At 39.1% G+C, this 25052-nt stretch overlaps 1 protein-coding gene across 1 annotated transcript in view; it reads right to left on the bottom strand.

The window, feature by feature from the left end:
• LOC121387802 (arrestin domain-containing protein 3-like) overlaps positions 1-21770 on the bottom strand; it is a 35327-nt gene extending 13557 nt beyond the window's left edge. Inside the window, exons 1-4 of the mRNA XM_041519015.1 lie at positions 21608-21770; positions 13889-13993; positions 11046-11195; positions 7177-7239 (exon numbers count right to left, since the gene is read on the bottom strand). Coding sequence (XP_041374949.1) covers positions 7177-7239; positions 11046-11195; positions 13889-13993; positions 21608-21725 — 436 coding nt within the window. The 5' untranslated portion in view covers positions 21726-21770. The remainder of the gene's footprint in view (positions 1-7176; positions 7240-11045; positions 11196-13888; positions 13994-21607) is intronic.
• Positions 21771-25052: the final 3282 nt, after the last annotated feature.

Genomic DNA, 25052 nt, shown 5'->3' with positions numbered 1-25052 from the left:
GTAGCCTTGTGCTTGGAACATGTGTGGGGTACCTGTAAAAAAAAGTACTCAAATTGTGTGCGAAACTAGGGGTGTTGTAAAAACATCTGGTTATACCGAAAATGAGCCATTAAAGGTACCATTTTCTGCGATTAATACTTTGAGGTAGGGGTTGTAGTTCTGATATTTATGGGTCATAGTTTGGTTGATATATTGCATATAGTGTTTTTAAACACAAACGTTAACATGGTCGCCTATGGGATTTTATTTGGTATAGTCATACCTATAGGATTAATGGGCTTGGCTAAAAGGCTGGAGCTTTTCTCCAGTTGTTTTCTCCTGCTACGTATTAGGCCTACGCCCGCTTGACACTACTGCAAACAGCCCTGTCAGTGTAAGGCAGATGACCCAACTCAACGCATGGGTGGAAAGAAAGTTTGTTTTCTTTAAGGACACCACTAGAGCACATTGATTTATTAATCATCGACTATTGGATGTCAAACATTTGGTAATTTTGAAATATAGTGTTAGAGTGAAAACTTGATACATTTTGTTTTTCATTAGTAGCACTATCCCACAGACAGGATAACACATAACACGGCCTTTCATATACCGGCTGGAACGAAATACAGCCCAATAGGTCCAGCGACATATGGGGATCTATCTTAGACCGACCGTGCATCAGGCAAGAGCTTTACCACTGGGCTACGTCCCTACCCGGGTAAAAAGAGTTCTGAAAGTAATACTAGAGGATTCTAGAGACAGAATTCTCCTCCTTGGACCTGAAATCTAATCACACACATTCAGTGTATACGCAGACGCGCGTACGAATGTATACGTAGTACGTTGTAATATAGCCCATTTAAAAAAAACCACAAAACACCCACCTTTTAGTGGTTTTCAGGTAACTAAGAAAGCTGATATTTGGCAGAATTGCACCTGTTTGTTTTTTCACAAGTTTGTTAAAGGCAATATTATATACATGACCTATTTCAGTGTACTGAGTGTGAATTCAAGCCTGAGGGTAGTGACTGTCAAAGTTTGTTTTGTTTAACGACACCACTAAAGCACATTGATTAATTAATTATCGGCTATTGGATGTCAAACGTTTGGTAAGTCTGACATATAAAGGAAACCCGCTACATTTTTCCTAATACAGCAAAGGATCTTTTATATGCACTTTCCCACAGGCAGGAAAGTGCATATCACGGCCTTTGCAAAGTTGTGGTGCACTGGTATGAACGAGAAAAACCCAATCAGTTTAATAGATCCACGTAGGTGGTTCGATCCTGCGACGCAAGCACCTCAAGTAAGCTCTCAAAAGACTGAGCTAAATCTCATCCCTCCTAGCTGTTGTGTAATGGCAAATTAGGGGGTGCCTCCAAACCAGAGCTTTTTTTTACATTTAGATTCATACATAAAGGATGTTCTGCATTCATCCGGAATTCCCGATTTTAACGCTGACCGATTTTTTCCCAAGTGTACTTCGCGCTCTGACCGACTTAATTATTTAACTTGCCTTTGAAGGCAAGATAATTTTAAGAAGCATTCTTATCTATTCTGGATAAAATCTAGTTCAAATACCTTTAAAGCAAAACGTGAACTGATTATTATCGCTATATATGTCATTCATTCAGAAAAAAAAAGTTTACCATTTGTCTGTATTTATGTTAGTATAGTGGACAGTGTATTAACTTCAAACTTACTTCTCTACAATCTTCTAAAACTTCATACTGAAACCTTCAGCAAAGTATTGTCATAGTGCAACATTAACAACTATATTCAAATGCAGTTTAGATTAGATTAGATTAGATATGTTTTAAACGTGCTCGCATACCTCTATGGTTTCGAGCACGCCTATCCCCAGTCCGGCCTCCGATATAATCGGTGGTCTGACTCGGGGCAGGAAAAACCAAACTATAATAAAATTTTGAAATTTTAAACGAGGTCAAAAAGAGTAAATATATATTTAGCTGTGCATGTATGATTTAATTAATTGTTATTCTGCCTCCTGTCATCTCTGCAATAACTTAGTCATTAATTAATTAGGGGCTGACAATCGGACCAATTAGTGTGAAACTAAATTACGGCAATCAAGGACACTATGGATTTTAATTGTTGCCCCCAGATTAACAGCTCAGAACCTGAAACTAAGGCAATTATATACTATACATGTATCTTATAAATATTCGTTTTTTCTATACATGATAAAAAGACAGACCTAAGGAGAGCAGCTCTGCTGTTCGTACCGTTGAGATTCTCAGTCGCAGTGTCAACTCTATCAGGAGACCTGTATGTCATTCACACAACAGCATAGACCTATATATTATGTGCATTACCACGTTGTAAACAATGTTTGATGTTGGAAAGAAAAATAAGAACCCACATCACCACCTTGTGACTTGTGTTATTCATTTACCATGCCGATAAAACAACACAAGGAAAATCTACACTTTGTTAGGATACAGGAGCCAGTTTCACAAAACATCGTAAATTTATGTCTGCGACAGGCAGTTAAATCGGTCATACGTTTACACGTGTTTGGCAGTTACTTCACGAACAGCATGACATCATTACGGAAGATGAAGCATTTTATTCACAAAAGAAAACGAAATATGTGTATTTAAACTATATTTAGTTTATTGTTAATAGTAACAAGAACTGTGGTTTAGTCGTAGATTTACGTTTACGTGCAAAACTAGCACGATATTTTGTGAAATTGGGACTAGACTTTTAACTTAAACACTGTTTGTAAAGAGTGAGATTTTGTAGAAAATGTGAGAATAGATTTTAAAGTTTTAAAGTGTTCAGATGATATACCGGTACGTCATTGATTTCAGATCGCGCAATGCATTTCTTTCATTTCAAGTCATTTTCGTGCATATTTCCAATTACGGCTCAAGCACACATCTCAGTTATCTGAGCTGTCTGTCTCTTGGACAGTGGGTTAGTTGTTAGTGGTTAGTGATAGAGAAGAGGGTGTAGTGGTCTTACACATACCCATCTCTGGATCGGAGCCGGTACCCGGCTACGAACTCGGTACCTTCCAGCTTTTGTCCGATGGCTTGACCACGACACAACCGAAGCCGCTAATTCATATTTAAATATTGTATTTATTTTAACGCATAATATTAGTATCGACACATAGAGAATTTTTTTCGGATAAAAGTCTACGTTCGGACCCAAAAATATATCTACACAAACGTAGTAATATGAAATAAAACCGAGATAAAAACATGATAGTTAATACACGTTTTGGCCGGGACAGGCTAGTCATATTGACACAAGCGATATATCGACTCAGGCAAGTTCGACATTACAGTGCTCAACTATATAATATTCCTTTGATAGACACACAATTGGCACAAGGTTACCTTTTGTTACACGTTCGACGTAATCGGCATTACACATACAAACAAAAAGGACTATCTAGGTGACCAGGGCATCAAATATGTAACTAAAAGCTGTTTGTAAAGGCTTTTTCATATTATACATGTTCTGCTCTTGACAGCTACACAAACGTGTACAGTGTACCATGGCTTTTTTAATAAACCAGTTGTGTGGCACTGATATTCGATAGCGCAAACCCCAAAATACACTGATCCTAATAATACGAAGAGGTGTGCATTTTCCATTAAGGTCTGATGGATTCACCAGTCCTTTCGACGAAGATAATAAGAGGTTCTTCCAGGAAAGTAGTAAAACTATCAAGTGGATCCTTCGTGACTTTGATACCAAAACGAAATGTATTAAACGATAAACAGTACTCCAGGAGCGAGTTGTAGCTCCCTCTTATTGAATGCATTGGGTTATTTCCAGTTATAGTCTATGCTCCGCGACTGGGATATCAAATTCGAAGATATGCAATGTTTATCTTCACCACAGTACATACCATCTTTTTTCTCTCTCTCTCTCTCTCTCTCTCTCTCTCTCTCTCTCTCTCTCTCTCTCTCTCTCTCTCTCTCTCTCTCTCTCTCTATATATATACTGCCTGTCTATCTGTGTCTCTCTCTCTTTGTGTCTGTTTCTCTCCTCTGTTTCTCTCATCTCTCTCTCTCTCTCTCTCTCTCTCTCTCTCTCTCTCTCTCTCTCTCTCTCTCTCTCTCTCTCTCTCTCTGGGCTATTTCTCGTTCCAGCCAGTGCACCATTTTTTTAACGTTTTATTTAACGACGCACTCAACACATTTTATTTACGGTTATATGGCGTCAGACATATGGTTAAGGACCACACAGATTGAGAGAGGAAACCCGCTGTCGCCACTTCATGGGCTACTCTTTTCGATTAGCAGCAAGGGATCTTTTATATGCACCATCCCACAGATAGGATAGTACATACCACGGTCTTTGATATACCAATCGTGGTGCACTGGCTGGAACGAGAAATACCCCAATGGGTCCACCGACGGGGGTCGATCCCAGACCGACCGCGCGTCGAGCGAGCGCTTTACCATCGGGCTACGTCCCGCCCCAGCCAGTGCACCACGACTGGTATATCAAAGGCCGTGGCATGTACTACCATGTCTGTGGGATGGTTCATATAAAAGAACCCTTGCTGCTACTCGAAAAGAGTAGCCCGTGAAGTGGCGACAGTGGGTTTCCTTTCTAAATATATGTGTGGTCCTTAATATAACCGTAAATAGAATGTGTTGAGTGCGTCGTTAAATAAAACATTTCCTTCCTTCCTCCCCCCCCCCCCCCTCTCCTCTCTCTCTCTCTCTCTCTCTCTCTCTCTCTCTCTCTCTCTCTCTCTCTCTCTCTCTCTCTCTCTCTCTCTCTCTCTCTCTTATAATAGCACATATAAACTTCTTTCATGACAGACAGTCCAGATAGATCTGATAGATAAACACTAATTGGACATTAGCACTAACAACTAATGAAATGCTCATCGAAAAGGTAGCCTAATTATGTGGGAGTCCCGGCCATATGTCTCTACTACTGTATGTTTTATACCTAAATTAAATGTTGATTGTCGACGTTGTGCCGTTGATTAATGGTAAATGGCATCTCTTATCCATTTATCTGTGTAATCTGGAGGTTCTGGCCAGTGTTTTTAAGTATAGATCGAGTTCAAGGACGTGCAATGTTTTCAATGACCGGCTGTAGGACTGTTAGGTTTAGTGTGGCTTGTTTTTCTTGTTTTTATATTTGTTTGTTTTGTCTGGTGGGGGTTCATTTTGTTTTTGTTTTTGTTTTGTTTTATTATTTTTTATAATTGCTTTGTTTTTTTGTTTTTTTCTTTTGTTTGGGTTTTTTGGTGTGGGTGTTTTTTTAGGGGGGGGGGGGGGTTGTTTTCGGGGGTTATTTTATGGGGGGTTTTGGGTGGTTGTTTTTCTGACGGTTTTGTTTTTGGTGTTGTTGTTGTCATTGTTTTATGCACCTACAATATTCCAAAGATGTATGAGGTATGGAAAAAAGAATCTCCCTAATAAGAATAATAAAATAAAGTCATTATTTTCATGGCCCTGTGTATAAATAGTTCGGTTGTGTCGTCGTTAAGCCATCGGACATAAGACTGGTAGGTATTGGGTTCGCAGCCCGGTATCAGCTCCCGTCCAGAGCGAGTTTTAACGACTTGATGGGTAGGTGTAAGACCACTACACCAACTTTTCTCTCACTAACAACTAACCTACTATCCTAGACACACAGCCTAGATAGCTGAGGTGTGCCCAGGACAGCGTGCTTGAACCTTAAGTGGATTTAAGCACGAAAATAAGTTGAAATGAAATGAGCTTACTCCCACACCTTCCCTCTACTAGATACTTGCCTGGTAGCAAGCCACACAATGAGCTTACTCCCACACCTTCCCTCTACTAGATACGTGCCTGGTAGCAAGCCACACAATGAGCTTACTCCCACACCTTCCCTCTACTGGATACGTTCCTGGTAGCAAGCCACACAATGAGCTTACTCCCACACCTTCCCTATACTACATACGTGCCTGGTAGCAAGCCACACAATGAGCTTACTCCCACACCTTCCCTCTACTAGATACGTGCCTGGTAGCAAGCCACACAATGAGCTTACTCCCACACCTTCCCTCTACTGGATACGTGCCTGGTAGCAAGCCACACAATGAGCTTACTCTCACACCTTCCCTCTACTGGATACGTGCCTGGTAGCAAGCCACACAATGAGCTTACTCCCACACCTTCCCTATACTACATACGTGCCTGGTAGCAAGCCACACAATGAGCTTACTCTCACACCTTCCCTCTACTGGATACGTGCCTGGTAGCAAGCCACACAATGAGCTTACTCCCACACCTTCCCTCTACTACATACGTGCCTGGTAGCAAGCCACACAATGAGCTTACTCCCACACCTTCCCTCTACTAGATACGTTCCTGGTAGCAAGCCACACAATGAGCTTACTCCCACACCTTCCCTCTACTACATACATGCCTGGTAGCAAGCCACACAATGAGCTTACTCCCACACCTTCCCTCTACTACATACTTGCCTGGTAGCAAGCCACATAACGAGCTTACTCCCACAGCTTCCCTCTACTAGATACTTGCCTGGTAGCAAGCCACATAATGAGGAATAGAAACGCATTCTAAAAATAAAGATTATGTAAAACTCAATGCACACATAATAGTCGCTGATTACTACACTAGCTTGACACTGATTGCTGTCATAAAATACAGAGACGCTACAAGAACTGTAGTCCGGGTCTGAACATCCGCGGTGTTGCCAGAGTTTGGTTCACGGGGGCAGAACGGTCTTATGCGCTAGTACACTGGTGACTGACAGTTATAGTGATCGAGCGCGATTTCAGCATGTGAAAAAGCACAGAGTGTAATTAGTACCACACGTGAAAAACACTGTATCCAGTTTGAACTGTATGGGGGCAGAAGCACTGCTGTGTGGTGGGTTGGGGGAAGGGGCAGAGGGTAGTTGACCGTCCGCCAGAACTGTTTTGTGTGGGGAAACTACTCTTTTATGTCAACTTGGAAACAATCCTCTATTAATGTGTCTTTATTTCTTTCATGCTGCCACTCCACCTTTGTTTAGGCAAGATACGACCCTGGAAAGACTGTTTTATTAAAGGGCAGTCTCAAAGTTGCTTTAGTCCTCACCATGAAAACAAAAATCGAGGGGAGTGACTTAAACCGCTCCCTTAACTTGGACCATGGGCAACCAGTTAAGATATTACCATACTGACACCATATCGATTACTAGGCTAAAATCACTTACCTTCGATTAATCTCAGGGCAGTGATGGGGAGCGACACTGCTAGCTCCACTTTAACGGGGAGATCTGTTGCGTAATGACAAAAAAAAAAACCAAAACTTTTTGTCAAATGTAAAGATTGTATCTTGAATTTTATATGCCCACAAAAATAGTATTTTCCATGTTATAACCATTTACTACTGTCACCTCCTGGATACGCCAGTGGCAAATACACGACTAAATTTGGGCAGTATGTAGATCAGTGGTAGAGAGCTCGCATGAGGTGTGATATATCGATGGGCCATAAAATCGATCGTCATCGATCACACGACGGACTCAACCAGTGCCCTACAAATGGTACATCAAAGGCCGTGGTGTGTAGGGTATCCACGAATACTCCGTCCGTCACAATACTGAACGTATCAAGCGGTTTCTAAATGTAATACAACGGCATGGTTCAGTGCTGGAATTAAGATGCATAATGCTATTTTACTTTATTCCTTAGTCTCGTTATCATCTACTGTAAGTGGCGGGTACGCGGGTCCGGGTCGAGTTTAACCCTACAGTACTCGAGTCCAATATTTTGGACTCGCAGAGGCCCTAGTGGTGTGTATTGTTCTGTCTGTGGGAAAGTGCATATAAAAATGCCTTGCTGCTGTTTCGGTTGGAATAGCCCATGTGGTGGCAATGGGTTTTCTCTCTCTCAAAATATAATCACATACTAAACACCAAAAATGTGTTAATAAACAAAAACACTAACACTGGCGTGTTTTTTGTTGGATTTGGTTTGGGGAAGGGGTGTTGATGTGTTGTGTTTTTTTTATTGTTAGTTTTGGCTGAGGGCTTTTTGGTGTGGGGTTTTTTTTATTGTTGTTGTTTGTTTGTTTTATTTTTATTGGGTTGGGTGTGTTCTTATTTATTTATTTATTTATTTGTGTGTATGTATGTGTGTGAAGGAGGAGGGGGATTTTTTCATGAGCACCCAGTCCTAATTTGACCTGGGTTCAAGGATTTTTATCATCTCGCTTTAGCTTTCCAGTATGTATGTTTATAGACTTAGCTGTAGCTATTTATGTTACCTTCATCGGGATCTCACTTTACTATCTGACAACGGAAACTACAAGAAAAGCGAAACACATCGATCATGAACACAGAATAATTCGTGTAGAAGATAGTAGATTCTGTCGTTTATGTTTTAGATATATCTTAATGAGCACATGGAAGCGCCAAGCATGTCTCAAATATCAAGATACTCTATAACGAAAGACATATCTGATTAATTCAGACTCCCACGCTCTCCGTTGTTTCACGTTTCAAAAATATATATCAGCAGACCCTGACGTTTATCGGCTTTTCGTTACCTCTGACAGATAACGGTATAAAATAAACGCTTAATAAGATATTTGTTTTTCTGAACTGTTTGGCAAGACCGTCTTTTTTATTTGGGAAGACGCTCCTTTAAAATCTATAATCTTCATATTGGCAGACGAGCCTAGCGAGCAGGCAGGCGGCCAAATAGCATTCATGTTTCTGTCGTTTTTCAGTCGCTGTATGTAGCGGAATTAAGGAGTTGATGTGCTTCCCATTCAGTCGAAAGGCATGGTCCGATAACAGGTTCTTTAAACACATATAGTGTTTACAATTTTCGGTTGGTACTCGATCAACAGTGGCAGCAGGACGTGCTTCAATGGCAAAAGCGTTCACCTAAGGTGCGATTAGTCCAGGATAAACCCACTCCCCCATACACACGTTAGTTCGATATATGTGCCGTCAAACTGAATTTGACGTCAAGCTTTTTGTGTGTCAAGTAAATAAAATATTATTATTCCGCAAGCCACAAACCACGACATTTTCGTTGATACAATTTATATTGCAACGAATTTTAATAATTTATTGGATAACTATGATGTATTTGACAGCTAGCAGACGTTAATGATGGGTTTTTTGTCGTATATTCAGTTTTACAGGCGATGTGAGGCGACTAAACCCTTATAAAATTTACAGGAAAAAAACATTTTATTTCACAAAACGTTTAAAAGCGATCTTTTAAAAATGCATCCTACTAAACAGCGAATAGCATCTAGTATAAATATGTAAATAAGGGAATCCCCTCGACACGTTAATGTTGGTTTTAGTAGTGTTATATGCAGATTGAATTAGAATTATTATTATAGCCTCGAAAAAGTATTTAAAAAGCATTGAATGTCACAATTTTAAGTCCATGCTATTTTAAAACGTATCTAATGAGAGAATGCAAGTTGATACTTTTTTAAACAACGAGCTGTACACTAAAATGCTATCTAACGCCCACGAATGCAGTATTCTATGTTTTTTAACGTTTTCCAAAACGAGTCTTAGCCTGACACGTGATTTTGTGGGGCCAGAGTGATGCTTCAAACTCTCTGATACGTAACTCCAAATTACAAATAAAATGTATTTCAAGACCACTCGCCGTTATATTACAAATGTAGAGTTAATGTGAGTTTGATCAACCAGAGTTAATATCTTTGACAATCAGTATCTATAGTGTTCACTTCAGTGGACGATTTACATTTGATATGCAGCCAATCAGATATCTTTAAAATCGATCCCCAACATATCTTTTATATCGTCATGTGATTATGATACCCTAATAATCTTACACGGTGTTACAATTAAGGCATTTGGCCTGGTATGCATATTCAACGATATATTATTGCTTAATATCAACAAGTATAATCGTGTAGTTAATTAATAAAACGGTTAAATGTGACGGCTACTATATATAACGGGCGTAGCCATTTTCGTAACTTCCCAGTGAGTACGCCCTCTGGAGAGCTGGTGGTTACGTAATGCCTAACGTGTCACGTCAAGAATTAGTCTTCGAACTGAAGAAACAAAACATACCTGTGGTTCCTGATTGGCAGGTATATATTTAGACGGTGCCCAGACGTGTATATTTTATTAAGATCACAGGGTATTGTGTTATACCGCGCGGACACCCCTCCAATTATCAACCGCCTGCTTTGTTACTGTAAGTAATTCTGTAAAACCCTTGATTAAGTAGACTTTCCCATCTAAAATCACAAAACTGACCAATTACGTAGTCCCAAAGAAAAGAAAATTATCACTTGGGTATCGCGAGTGGTCGTTTTTGCTCGAACGTACCCTATCAATAGACCTAATAATATGCATTTTTTCTTTAGATTTTTTAAAAGAGTTTATTATACTATCAAGTCATTTATGTTGTTTTAAAAGTCAGGTTGATGAAAGCGAAGCGCCTTGTCGTAAATTAGAGCGTTTGTTTACACTGTGCATAGAGGAGTTTGACGGAGCTGACGTCACTTCGCCCCAAGCTATACCACTGGGCGTCACAAAAACGAAACAAAATGGCTGCCCCCAGTTAGCAGGAATAATCATGGGTTTTTTTTATTAACTCTAAAATTACGCGTTTTTCATTTTTTAAAGTGTCAGTATGTGTATGCAGTATGCATCTTTCCAACACATAAGGCTCTTGTTTGAGTTTACTTTCCCTTTAAAGGTTTGTTTTGTTGTTGTTGTTGTTGTTTAACGACTAGACAACATTAATGTATTCATCATGGGCTATTAGATGTCAATCATTTGGTAATTTTGACAATAAGACACTACGTCTTACAGAGTAAACCCGCTCCATTTCCCATTAGTAGCCAGGGATCTTTTATATGCACCACCCTACAGACAGGATAGCATATACCACGGACTTTGACATATCAGTTGTGGTGCACTGGCTGGAACGAGAAATAGCCCAATGGGTCCACTGACGGAGATAATCGATCGATCCTAGACCGACCGCGCATCAGGAAAGCGCTTTACCACTGGTTGTCACAGATGAGAGTGTAATATAAGAAAGTGTAGTCCAAATAGAACAACTTTACCTTTTCCCCACAGAGAGCACTTCTGTTTGAAATATTCTTCTTCTGCTGCGTATTCCACAGTCTCCAGTCGCTGTCTCCCTCCTCTCCTACCAACGTTCTCCAACTCCGACCAGTGAACGTGAGCTCTTCCTAAACACGTTAGTCTTAGCTCTGAAATATAAATAGATAAATAAATAAATACATGATTTAAATAAATCAAGCAAGCAAGCAATATATAAATAAATAAATAAATAAATAAATAAATACCTTTAAAATACTATTTTACTAACAATGTCTTGTGTTCATAACATAGATTATGTAAAGAACAAAAGCGTAAAACGCATTCAAGCTCGTATCTCTGCACAAGGCAGTCAAAAAGAGGTTTTTGTCAAGGTCATGGCTGTATGTACCCACGAATCATTGTTAGATGATTCGTCTACAGGATAGCCAGTCCCTAGGACATTCTTCCTACTTTGTTTTCAGGAGGACTGCCATTCGTAAAATGGTTTGACTTGTCAACCTGCACAATACTACACCTGTAAATAGCTGCCCTACGGAAAGTGTGATTTCTCGATACAATGTACAGAGACTTCTGATGGAAGGTCGAAGAAGGCAAAGTCACGTATCCGAAGAGATACATTTGTACTTGCTTGGGCAACTAAACGTTTACTGAAACACATCACAGGAGATATTAATCGAATACACGAAAGTTATATTGAAAACAATCATTTAATTGTCTCTGACAGTCAGCCCTAAAGTAAAGAAAGTGATAAATGCAGGTTTACAGTTTAATTATAAAATGAATGCTACGTTTCACAAAACAACAACTATGTAGACCTGTAAAGAAGCCATTCCTGTACCAATGGATCAAATCTGGACGTCATCAGAGGCTTGTATTCATGACAATGCATATTTTTGTAACTGGTACTAGATTTAACTATACTGTAATCACAAGTGATTTTACGTAGACAAAATGCTATAATAAATCTGGTGTTTCGCATTGTAACTAGAATTCCACGTCTAATATTTCAGGGGCAGTTGTACGCGCTATCGACATTCGTGTCTGTGGAAAAGAGAATATAAAATATCTTTCTCTGCTGGAAGGATGAGCCTTTGTGATGGTTCCTTTCTAACAATCTAAAAGGAGTGTCACAATCATCATATGTTAGTAACCGATGATCCATGTAGCGGTAGAGGAGGGGGTATCATTAAGCAATCATTTGTTCCAGTTACACACTAGAAACAAGTATTGGAGCTTCTCGAAAGATACGGTATATTTGTTTTACCAACACCGTAGCATATTATTAACGACATCTGGTGCCCGTTTTACGAAGCGATCTTAGCGCTAAGATCACCTTAAATGTCCTTATACACTTACGGAGATCTTTTCGCTAATCTATAGCTTAGTAAAACAGGGCCCTGGCCGATAGAGAGATGGATAGGAAAAACGCTACACTTACACATGACTTGGTCTTTCCATTTTCCTTCCTAAAACCTGCAAGAGATCTGTATGCATTGTTTCATTCACAGGACAGTAAACACCACAGCCTTTTGGTGTATCAGTCGTGGGACACTGGTTGGGACGAGGGTAAATGAGTCCCTTAAGATCGATTGATCCTGCGACCCACCGTACTTCAGGCGAGCGCTCTACCACCGAGCTACATCTCGCTCGAGAGTTTATCGAATGCAACAGAGTAAGTCACTCACAAGGCAGTTGCGTCATACCAGTCGGGTTATCTCAAATGCGATAACGTCGAGTCTAGCACGTCGAGGGAATAAAAGAGATATACAGCGTTACATATGACTTGGCACCAGTGTAATCTGGGCAGACACTGATATATGATGTGCTGACGCGGTTGTTACACATCTTCTGGTGTGATCATTTGAATGTTCGGATATTCGAATAAGACTGACAAAATATTGCAAGCATGGTATTCCTATATGAATAAATACTACATACTTGTGAATACAAATAAGTATTCCATTTTCTGAATGAGTATTACATAATTTCGAATACATATGAATACGAATATATGGATAATTGCATGGTATTCGAACATTAATGAATAGTGCTTGTCAAATGGAATAAGAATGAATCTTGTATTTAGATTCAAAAGTTAAAGTTTGTTCTTTATTGAGATTCAAATACAAATGAAAGGAAAGGGTGTGTTTGTTTAACGACACATCAGCACATTTTATTGAGATTCAAATACAAATGAAAGGAAAGGGTGTGTTTGTTTAACGACACATCAGCACATTTTATGGAGATTCAAATACAAATGAAAGGAAAGGGTGTGTTTGTTTAACGACACATCAGCACATTTTACAATACGACTTTTTCATATCTAACATATGGTTATTTCGACACTTGGTCGAGAGAGAAAGAAAGGAAACACGTTGTCACCACACGTCAGAATAACAAATGTTTGACATCCAGTAGCCGATGTTTAATTAATCAATGACAATGTGCTCTAGTAGTGTCGTTAAAAAAAAATATTATTGGACAACAAAGGGTGATCCACAGTTTAAGCGCTTCAAGTGACATATTTTTACTGATAAAATTATATTTGATGGTCAAGAACTGGTTAAGTGGTGAAAATGTTTGGGGTTTTTTGTTTATTTTCAATTTGTTTGTAAACATAGTCCACACTTAGTATTCGCTTTGTATCATAGATGATGCTACTTGGTGATATGTTGATGTAAAAGATGGGAGCGTGTGTTGTAAACAAACTGCCGTCCATCCCCAGCTTCCTCGCGTGATTATTTTTAGAACAGTCCATGTCTGAGAGCAGCTGTTAGAAAATGTTTTGTAAAAACTCAACAAACGACTGTAGAGTCGTGTAACAGAGACAGATTTTGTTTACTCAGTTGAGCGCGGCTCGTGTACGCTCGCACGCTCGTGTTGCGACCAGTAGACGATAGGTACGGTTCTCCGGAGATTCTCTTAATTAATAACACTTTGGTAAAAACTGAAAACGATATGATTTCTAAGGTAATTTGTCTCATTTGGTTTATTCCATTTTCTTGGCTAATCTGACCGACAAAACCATATTAATTAGCATTTTGAAAATCAGATCTCTGCACAAAAGTCAAAAGGATGTTTCCACACTATGACTCGCTTCTGTGGGTCACTGTCATTAGCAATACTTCCAGGACAATTGATCCTCCCTACTTTGCCATTACGACGACTGCCACTCCCAAGGCTGAAAAGACAAATCGAAACCTGCACAAGACAGAACTCAATGGTAATATAATCAGTTGTGTTGATGTGAACTCATGAATCACAGTGATGATAGGTGTTCGCGAAAATTAAGCATACCCTGCCTCGCTGGTGGCACCTGCCATGCGCACAGCAAATATTTATCAAGTCTAGTTTTCATTAATATTTTAAAAATTAGGTATAATATTTTCACTAAAATAGACGAAAACAAAGTGTGTATAAGACAAGGTATAGCAAAAGAAGGTATAGCATCAGATATTAATTTATTCATTGATACGTCTACCATAAACCTTTTTTAAAGCATTCAATCCTTAAATATTATAACCCTGGTGAAAAAATGTCATGTTGTTGTTTGAATTCGGCATATAATGAGCATGTCCTTATAGGTAATACTAAACCAAATAACTTTCGGCTGAGTCAAAATTCGAAGTGCATCGAACTTTTGATAGAAACGTTAACACCACAAGTCCTGTGATTGGTGATAAATGTGAGTGTGTTGGTTGTAAAAAAAATTAGTTTCATCTGGTCAAAAATGTAGGCAGTTTTATTTCATCTAGTAGCCTTGTGCTTGAAACATGTATGGGGTATCTGTAAAAAAACCGTACTCCAATTTTGTGCGAAATATGTGGTGTTATAAACACATCTGGTTATACAGAAAATGAGTCATGAAAGGTACAATTTTCGTCAGTTAATACTTTGAGGTAGGGGTTGTAGTACTGATATTTATGGGTCATAGTTTGGTTGATATATTGCATATAGTGTTTTAAACACAAACGTTAACATGGTCGCCTATGGGATTTTATTTGGTATAGAACAACCTAATGTATATCAGAAACTGATATGTAGACGTTAGAAGGAATATTGCTCGACATAAAGAAAAGATTGGCTATAAGAAAAGTGAAGTCATATTTTTGCACACAATTTAATTTGGAGCAATGGAGGCCAGTGTTGATTTGAATGACTGTGATTAGATCGAGGTACCTTCAGTTATTTCTTTTATTTGCAACTGTGGTCAGTAAATCAGTGGAGGGCGTTGGGGTGGGGGGTATTCAGATATTGGGGCATTTCATATAAGGATCCCCTTTTTGTTCCGTCCGGAACACTCTGTTATATGCAAATAATTGTAAAACTGAAACAATGCTTCAATTTTTTGTAATTTGATCATTATTGCTAGGTCCAGTGCTGTACGTATATAGTAACGAACCGGAAGGGACCATGATAGTTCGTTATAGCAGTAGTTCATTGTACACATTGGCATAAGTTAGTTATTAATGTATAGGGAGATAACACGGGACTTTACGATCAGTTCGTTCTGCGCAATAGTTCGTTCTAAGCATGCTCGTTATACATGTACTTTACTGTACGGGTTTTAGATAGATAGATAGATATTTAACATGCTCATATGCCACTAAGGCTTCAAGCATGTCTATCCCAGGGCCGAGCTCTGGAAAGCCAGGGCTCAGCTCCGGGACAGAAAAATTATGTGGACAATTTTGAAATTAAGCCAAAAGAACGGGTTTTGGTCTCTTTAATCTTCGGTCATTTTAAAATGATCTGCAATAAACAGTGTTCTGGACGGGACAAAAAAGGAAGACCCGTATGTGAATGGCCATGTTCTGCTATTATTGAATGAAGTAAGGTCATCAATGTTGTGGAAAGTAATACTGCATCTGATCGCACACGCGCGCGCACACACACACACATGCACACACACGCATACACTCAGACACATACACACACATATACACACACAGACACACCCATACACACACAGACACACACACACACATACACACACCCGCACACAGATACAGACACCCACATCCACCCCCTTAAACAGAGAGAGACGCACAAACACAAACAGACAGACACATACAGACACACACACAGACACACAGAGAGAGAGACACGCACACACACACAGACACACACACAAAGAAAACCGATATATATTTTTTTTACTGGTGTGAAGTGTAATTAATATAAAGATTTACATATGGGTAAAAATAACTGCTCTTACAATGTTGCAACAGCCATTCATCATCTCCTTTCCCAGACATTCTGGATCTTCTACTAACTAGAACCCATATATAATACTGGATTTGAACACGTGAATTGTGCATTTTAAATTATATCAACTTTTATTTTATACTTCGAATGAACGAACGAACGGACGGGCGGGTGGATGTTTAACGACACGTTGACACCTGCACAAAGGGTATGGGGAATTTTTCGCGTGTTGCCATCACAAAATTGTTCACGCACCACAGGGACATAACACATAGATAACCTCACCTGAGCGTTCTGTCCATCTCAGTGTTTATGTTTAGTAACAGTGCCCAAGGTCTCACAACGGAAATAATTTCGTTTTATTCAAGTTTTAAATACGTGGAGTAATTCCTTAAAATTACCAAAAGTGGATGTTTTAAACAATATTTTATTAGCTAAATATTAAATATTGTAGCTACTTTGGGCAAGAAAAACAAATATCAGCTGCACACTGGGTACTGATGTAGACTGTGTCTGAGGTCGTTCCAAACAAGCTGTACACCACCCACGAGAATTTGTTTTATTCATTAGCTAGGTGAGGAAACCTCCAAGTGAAAACAAACAGCGGGACGTCAGTACGTTATTACCAACCAAGCCGCATACAGCGCGGTTTGAAAACTCGGCTGGGAATATGGCGGTATTATCAACAAACAACAAGTGAATACGCGCCTTCATGAATGAGTGAGAGTCGAAGAAAGTGTAAAGGCAAAGAGAGTGAATACTAGAGCTACAAGAGAGATCGTTAGGGTGTACGTTGTACGATCGTTAGGTATACGGTGTACGATCGTTAGGTGTACAGTCTATGATCGTTAGGTGTACGGTGTGCGATCGCCAAGTGTACGGTCTACGATCTCCCACCCTCAATACATAGGTCGGGGTGTAGTTCAGTGATAGAGCACTCGCCCGACATGCAATTGGTTGTAAGTTCGATTGCCCTCAAAGGACATACATGTAGGTCTTCTTTTCCCCCGTCTTATCCAGTGCTTCATGACTGGTATATCAAAGGCCGTTCTAGGCACTGCCCTGTCTATGAGAAAATGTTTGCTTCATTTTTTGTTTAACGACACCACTAGAGTACATTGATTAATTAATCACAGATTATTGGATTTGGTCATTCTGACATTTTTCCGAATTCAGCAAGGGATCTTTTATATGCATTTTCCCACAGACAGAAAACCACGTACCACGGCCTTTGACCAGTTGTGGTGCACCGGTTGGAACGAGAAAAAACCAAATCAGTTGAATGGATCCACCAATGATACTGCGACGCAAGCACTTGAGTGGTCGTCCGAGGTGCGACTAGTCGTAAGTTCGATTGCCCTCAAAGGACATGGGTCTTCTTTTCCCCCGTCTCATCCAGGGATTCATGACTGGTACATCAAAGGTCTATGAGACAGTGCATATATAAACGATCCGTTGCTGCTATGTCGGTAAGACTAGCATATGTAGTTACATCAGGTTTCCTAACTTCATCTATGTGTCGAAATAACCATATTATGGTAGAGAATCGTTGTTTTAAATGTGCTGGGGTGTTATTAAGCAACCACATTTTAGTGTTCCTATTCCATTCATTGGTAAATCAAAAGGTCGTGTTATTGGTCGTACGATTCGTTTTCCTTGTGAATTCACTGGTTATTTCCCGTTGTAACCAATGCCCCACAACTGGTATACGGTGATATCCTATAGGTAGGGGAAATGCATATAAAAGATATATTGCTGCTAACATGCAATAAGAGTAGCCATTTGTCTGCAGTGAGTTTCTTCTCTCAGTCTCTCGATTACGTCCCACATGTCAGACATCTAACATCTGATTGGAGACACAAACATTTCTTTCGTAAACACCAACATATTTCCACAAGCTTGCTGGAACATTTCCGGAACAGGCCTCTTTATATTAGAGATGTAAGCTTATGACAGGTTTGTTGCTATCGGGTTATTTATCGTTCCAGTCAGTGCACTACAAGAGGTATATTAAATACCGTGGTATGTGCTATCTTGTCTGTGGGATGATCCCTTTCTACTAATGGAAACATGTAGCATGTTTTCTATCTAAGCCTATAAGAAAGAAAGAAAGAAATGTTTTATTTAAAGACGCACTCAACACATTTTATTTACGGTTATATGGCGTCAGACATATGGTTAAGGACCACACAAATTTTTGAGAGGAACCCCGCTGTCGCCACTACTTGGGCTACTCTTTTCGATTAGCAGCAAGGGATCTTTTATTTGCGCTTCCCACAAGCAGGATAGCACAAACCATGGCTTTTGTCGAACCAATTATGGATCACTGGTCGATGTAAGTGGTTTACACCTACCCATTGAGTCTTGCGAAGCACTCACTCAGGGTTTGGAGCCGGTATCTGGATTAAAAATCCCATGCCTCGACTGGGATCCGAACCCAGTACCTACCAGCCTGTATACCGATGGCCTAACCACACGACCGAGGCCGGTCTAAGCCTATAATGTCAGAATTACCAAATGTTTGACATCCACTATCCAATGATTAATAAATCAGTGTGCTCTAGTGGTGTCGTTAAACAAAACAAACTTTCTTTTCTTGCTATCGGGGGGGGGACTTCTATTCTTATTAATAACTAAGAGTTTCTAATAGAAGTGGTAATTGTCATGGAATGTACTGCACTGTCGATATAAACTTGTACACAAAACAAAACCATTGCAACAGCGAGTTTCTTGCCTAAAATAAGTACAGCAAGTATCATGTCACGCCACAAACAACCATAGTTTAAAATGTATTGTGATGTTAACTATGTATTCCTTCCTACCCACCGATTGATTGTATTCGGACAAATATTCTACACACACACACACACACACACACATACACACACAACACACACACACACAAAAATAATCCAGGTATGTCTATTCAATTATTGCATGTATGACTCCAAACTAACCATCATAAATCAACTTGTCGACGTGTCATTCCGTTTCTTTTTCTTAAAGGTACTTCATGCCCTTACAGCATTATAGGGTAGTTATGTTTAGAATTCAGTTCCTTGCTTGAAATAGTAATGTTTTCACATGTGGAAATGTATCTCTGTGTGTATTCGTCCAGCATGCTACAACCCTAAGGCCAAAAACACACCGGGTCTGGGTTTGAGTCTGTGTTGGCGCGAAAGACAGGTCTGGCACATGATCTATATTTTCAACATGCCTGATTGGCAGCTGGAGCCCATGCAAGCCATATTTTAATTGTTTGACATAATAAACAACCGGAAAGATATATATCAATCAAAGTAGGATTATCATACTTATTGTTGATGTTTACAGAAGAAAAAATATATATCTAATGATACGAACGCATTTAATATACATTGAAAACTAGTAATAGTTACAGACCCAGACGTCAAAATATACCAGACATGGTGACTTCGCCAGACCCAGACCCAGATTTGGTGTGTTTTGGGCCTAAGTCTGCAGCTTTTATCTGAAGATGAGTACATGCTTATGTTCGTGATCATTGAAGAATTCAGGTGTTGTGAACTGTCACATATCCTGACGATTCATCATGATGCAGTTTTATTCTAATCATTAAGATTTCAACCTGAGGTAGTGTACAATATTTTTAGAGGAACATGCATCAGCTACCTACAATAATAATAGTCACATGACACTGGAGCCAACGCCAAGTGTGTTATTAATATGCTCTGCTTTGGTAGTTATGTATGAATGACAGAATCAAGTGTGTACTGGCTTTTGCTCGAATTAAACTAAAATGCCCGAATCTGGATAACATTTATTCATATTAGCATTACTACCAAAGAGCTATAGAGTTGCAAACGAATCACTAGGCATTTTCACATGGATTACAGCTAATTTTGAGGATAGAATGATGAAAATACATGGTAAAAAGGATTCAGGTTAGCACATTTTGCTCGAATATCTGTATAATTTTTGCCCGAATTTAAGGTTTTGCCCCAGCACTGGGGGGGTGGGGGGGGGGGCGCAGTTGCGCTCCCGTCTCGTACGCTTATGGGCGATAGGGTAGGCAGAGTTCATGTGATTGCAGGAAAGTGTATTATTTACACACCCGTAGGAATGAAAACTGTCATCTTTTAAAAAAAAATCATACAGGGTATTAAATGCGTGGAAGTCAATTTAAAGTCTTCTGATAGACGCCAGAGCCACATCGAGCAATAAAATGAACACTAATGAAACGGATTACTCTCTGAAGTATAAGCTAACCGTAAGCTGCATTACACATTGAAACAGGTTTCACTACTTTGAGTGATATAAGAAAGAAAAAAAAACACTTTATGCAGAATTATTAAAATAATGAAAAGAATGGCTCCTGGAAACGAACAGAAAATGTATTGCACATATGATTACGACTTGGGTAGATGGTTTTAATTGCAGAGCTTTAGAGATGTGTCCTTACTACTGATCCTTCGTGTAACTGTATATTCACCACATCGACTAGCTTTCTTTCTATGTATCACTCAGGGTTTGGGGTGGGTGGGGTTTTTTAGGTGGAAGGGTTCAAAATACGGGGTTTTTTTAATTATTATATTGTTTCCTTAATTTGCTACTGAATAAATTTGTATAATAAACATTATATGAATATGTATATATTATTATTATATTTTTAATTATTGCCATTCATATTATATTGTATGGATTATTATATGAGAGGGCAAACATGTGCCTATTCCTTTTGTTGTTTATGAAATAAAATATATTTAATTGGAAAGACGTTTAAATTTCTTTTAATCCTGGTTTTGTGGGGTATTTAAGATATAGAACACTACCATTTATCTTACAAATGGTTGCTTGAAAATGTATTCAATTCGCTTTCACTGGTTAGATATGGCTGGGTTTTTTGCTTGTTTTAGTTTTTCGAAATAATTCGTTGTAAGATAAATGGTATATCTAACGACATCTCATATAGTATACATTATATTCCACACCCGCGGGAGAAACTGAGATAATTAGGTGACGAGGTGGACAGTTGGGAAGATAATAAACATGTATTTGGGAGATAATGACATTATGATCTAAACTGAGATGGCAGAGGAAAATGAAATAAACTGACACTTAATTATGTATTTATGGCGCCGTTTCATACCTAGTCTAGCGTGCTATACATTATTTATAATCAAGCTGCACTTGGTTCCTATGTAGTTTACTTAGTTTTCTCCGTTTATTCCAATTATCTCAGACACCTTCGCATGATTAAAAACACGTGCAACGGCGTGTGCTGGTTACATGGTAACTATTGTTTTACGAGCAATGCTTCTTCACGTAAAGCGTCGCATTGTTTCTTAGATGGAAAAAGAAATTCTACAGTTACCTCTTATTTTCATAGGTTCCAATAATTCCAGGACCACATGTCCCTTGACGACTTCGCCGGCGAAGTACACGCCTTTGCAGTTGTCGAAGTTGACGTCAAACATTTTAAGTTTCCCCATAGCTTGTGTGTTGGTATCTCCCGTGTTTTATCACGGCATCGTGTGCGCTCGGTAGTCGGCACCACACTAACACAATAACAGTAGCTGAGAGATCACCTTCCACACGGCCGCCCTACAAGGCGATAGTGTACCTTTTTGTCTTAGAACTCATCGGTAATTTTCGGAAAGTTTTGTCTCAGAAATGATCGGTATTTTTCGGTACATTCCGGAAATAAACGTTTTTGTGCTTTAGGATTTCCGATAGGAAAAATAAAAAGTAAATTAAGATTAAAACATTTAGTGTGAACACGTGGTATAACAGATAAATGCTTATGCTATTTTTACTCACTGGATTTAGTAGTTTTAGACTGTAAAATAGCCCTTTCACTACACATGCGGGGTAACTTTATTTGATGTGTTTTCACTTTTAAACACTTGGGGCAATATGTTTAACCTGTGGAGGTTTTTTCAAGCTAATCGCCACGACTTGCGGCAATTAAAACCAATAACCACGAAGCCAGGCTTCTACTCGGCTCGCCAGATATATGAACTTAGAAATCTGTGGGGCAAACAACGTAAATAGTTTTAAAGGGACATTCCCGAGTCTGCTGCATTGTAAGATGTTTCCCCGACTAATAAAATATTTCTATGATTAAACTTGCATATTAAATATATTTTCTTGTTTAGAATATCAGTGTCTGTATATTCAATGTGTTTCTGCTCGTTTTAATATTTGTAAGAAGCCCAAATTGGATTTTTTCTTCAAATAATTTCGTACGTATGAAAACCCCCAATATTTTACGAAATAAGATGAAATTTAACCTAGTACAAATATTAGAACGATCAGAAACACGTTTAATATACAGCCACTAATATTTTATGCAGAAAAATATATTTCATATGCAATTACAATCGTTAAAAAGTCTCTGTTAGTCGATAACATCTTAAAAAGTGCAGCACTCATAACAACCATAAGCAAAACAATTATTGGACACCATCTGATATACCGGCCTCGGTGGCGTCGGGGTTAGGCCATTGGTCTACAGGCTGGTAGGTACTGGGTTCGGATCCCAGTCGATTTTTAATCCAGATACCGACTCCAAGCCCTGAGTGAGTGCTCCGCAAGGCTCAATGGGTAGGTGTAAACCACTTACACCGACCAGTAATCCATAACTGGTTCAACAAAGGCTATGGTTTGTGCTATCCTGCCTGTGGGAAGCGCAAATAAAAGATCCCTTGCTGCTAATCGGAAAGAGTAGCCCATGTAGTGGCGACAGGGGGTTTCCTCTCAAAATCTATGTGATTCTTAACCATGTCTGACGCCATATAACCGTAAATAAAATGTGTTGAGTGGCTTTGTGCTCGCTAAAATCTTCCAGTTTCGGTTGAGCCGTCAGATTATTTGTTCTCCCCGTCAGTGCCCGATTGCTGGTATATTAAAGTCCGTGATTTGTGTTGGTGCATGACACAAATTCTTTGCTGACAATTATGTTTTATTCTTTTTTGTTAGCTTTTTAAAAAATTCTTTATATATATATACATGTATATTTTTTTTTTTTTGGGGGGGGGAGGGTATTTACAGTTACATAGCGTCGGACATATGGTTAAGGACCACACAGGTATTGAGAGAGAAAACCCGCTGTCGCCACTTCATGGGCTACTCTTTTCGATTAGCACCAAGGGATCTTTTATATGCACCATTCCACAGACAGGATAGTACATACCACGGCATGTGCTGAGTGCGTTGTTAAATAAAACATTTCCAATATCCACTTCATAATGAAAGTAAAGACGACCAATCGTTTTGTAAGGTCACAGTTAATGTTGGAAAGTCCAGTAAGTACTAGGGTATCTTTAATAAGTGATATAGCAGCTATTTTGGGGGTATAATCATCTCATGGTTAAGATTCGAGCTGAAACCTGTTATTACCACGTAAGCTATCGTTTTATTGTCTGACTGTATCACTTGGAATACAGAACCCTAAACTATACTGATGGAAAGAAATAAAGGATTACACTAACACTAACAGAAAAGAGTGACTGCAGTCAAAACACTCGTCCGTTGTTTCAGGGACATAATCATATTATTAATTGTTCATCATACAAACATTACAAAGCTATGTGAAATTTGGTCTACAATACCAAGTATTCCCGGTTGTAGTTGTTTTGTTGTTTGTTTGTTGTTGTTTTGTTGTTTGTTTTGTTTGGGTGGTAGTTTTGTTTTGTTGGTGTTTTTTGGAGGTGTGTGTGTGGGGGGGGGGGGGGGGGGGGTGTCAGTGTGTTTTCAGGGGCGGGACGTAGCCCAGTGGTAAAGTGTTCGCTGGGTGCGCGGTCGGTCTAGGATCGATCCTCGTCGGTGGGCCACTGGGCTATTTCTCGTTCCAGCCAGTGCACCACGGCTGGTATATCAAAGGGTGTGGTGTGTGCTATCCTGCCTGTGGGATGGTGCATATAAAAGATCCCTTGCTACTAATGAAAAAAAATGTACCAGTTTCCGCTCTAAAGACTAGACGTCAAAATGACCAAATGTTTGACATACAATATATAAATCAATGTACTCTAGCGGTGTCGTTAAACAAAACAAACAAACCTAATGTTATCATTTTCCACCCACAACCATAAAAAAAAGACATACAAGTGGTTGTTTTTGTTTTGTTTTTCACTTTATTTTGTCTTAGGCATTTCCAACATGCATGTTCAGAGTGAAAAGACTTCTTGGACGAGTTCCAGGGTAGATCGGCAGTGTTAGGCACGCCTGATCGCCAGTCATAGCACAAGTCAATTAGATTGTCGCTGGTCAGTCAGTTCCTTTGTGTACTTAGTTATCGAATAAGACAGCTATCATTACATGCATGCATACTTTCCAAGGGCAATATGCAGTGTTTACTAGGGTTGGGAAAGAGATGTAATTTAACTTGGCTCACGAGGAATATGGCTTTTTAAAAACAAGTGGGGTGAGGGACTTCTTACTTTTTTCTTTTTTTTCTCAATTTATTTCAGTGTCTACATGTCCAAACAGTAATAACATTTTTTTTTATTATTATTATTATTCTACATATTATCTTTCGTTAAACACAAAGGGCCGAAGTTACACAGTCTGGTTATGTCTATCACGCGTGTAACTACATACATTTATAATGCTTAAACACATGCGTTTAAGAAAAATAGGCTTCGCAAATTTGTCCCAAAGAGTGTAGAGGGATGGTTCAAATAGTCAAACCTCGCCCCACACAGCTTTTGCATATATACATGTTCTAGTAACCTAAGTACCTCAGTTATACTTCCTAACAGATTTGCATGGAAAATCCGAGTTGAAACTAAAATAACATACATATTTGCATATGCCTT

The sequence above is a fragment of the Gigantopelta aegis genome, chromosome 2 (assembly GCF_016097555.1).
Source record: "Gigantopelta aegis isolate Gae_Host chromosome 2, Gae_host_genome, whole genome shotgun sequence".
Taxonomy (NCBI): Eukaryota; Metazoa; Mollusca; class Gastropoda; order Neomphalida; family Peltospiridae; genus Gigantopelta; species Gigantopelta aegis.
Note: the sequence above shows the minus strand (reverse complement) of the source record. Positions and strands in the feature narration are given on the sequence as shown.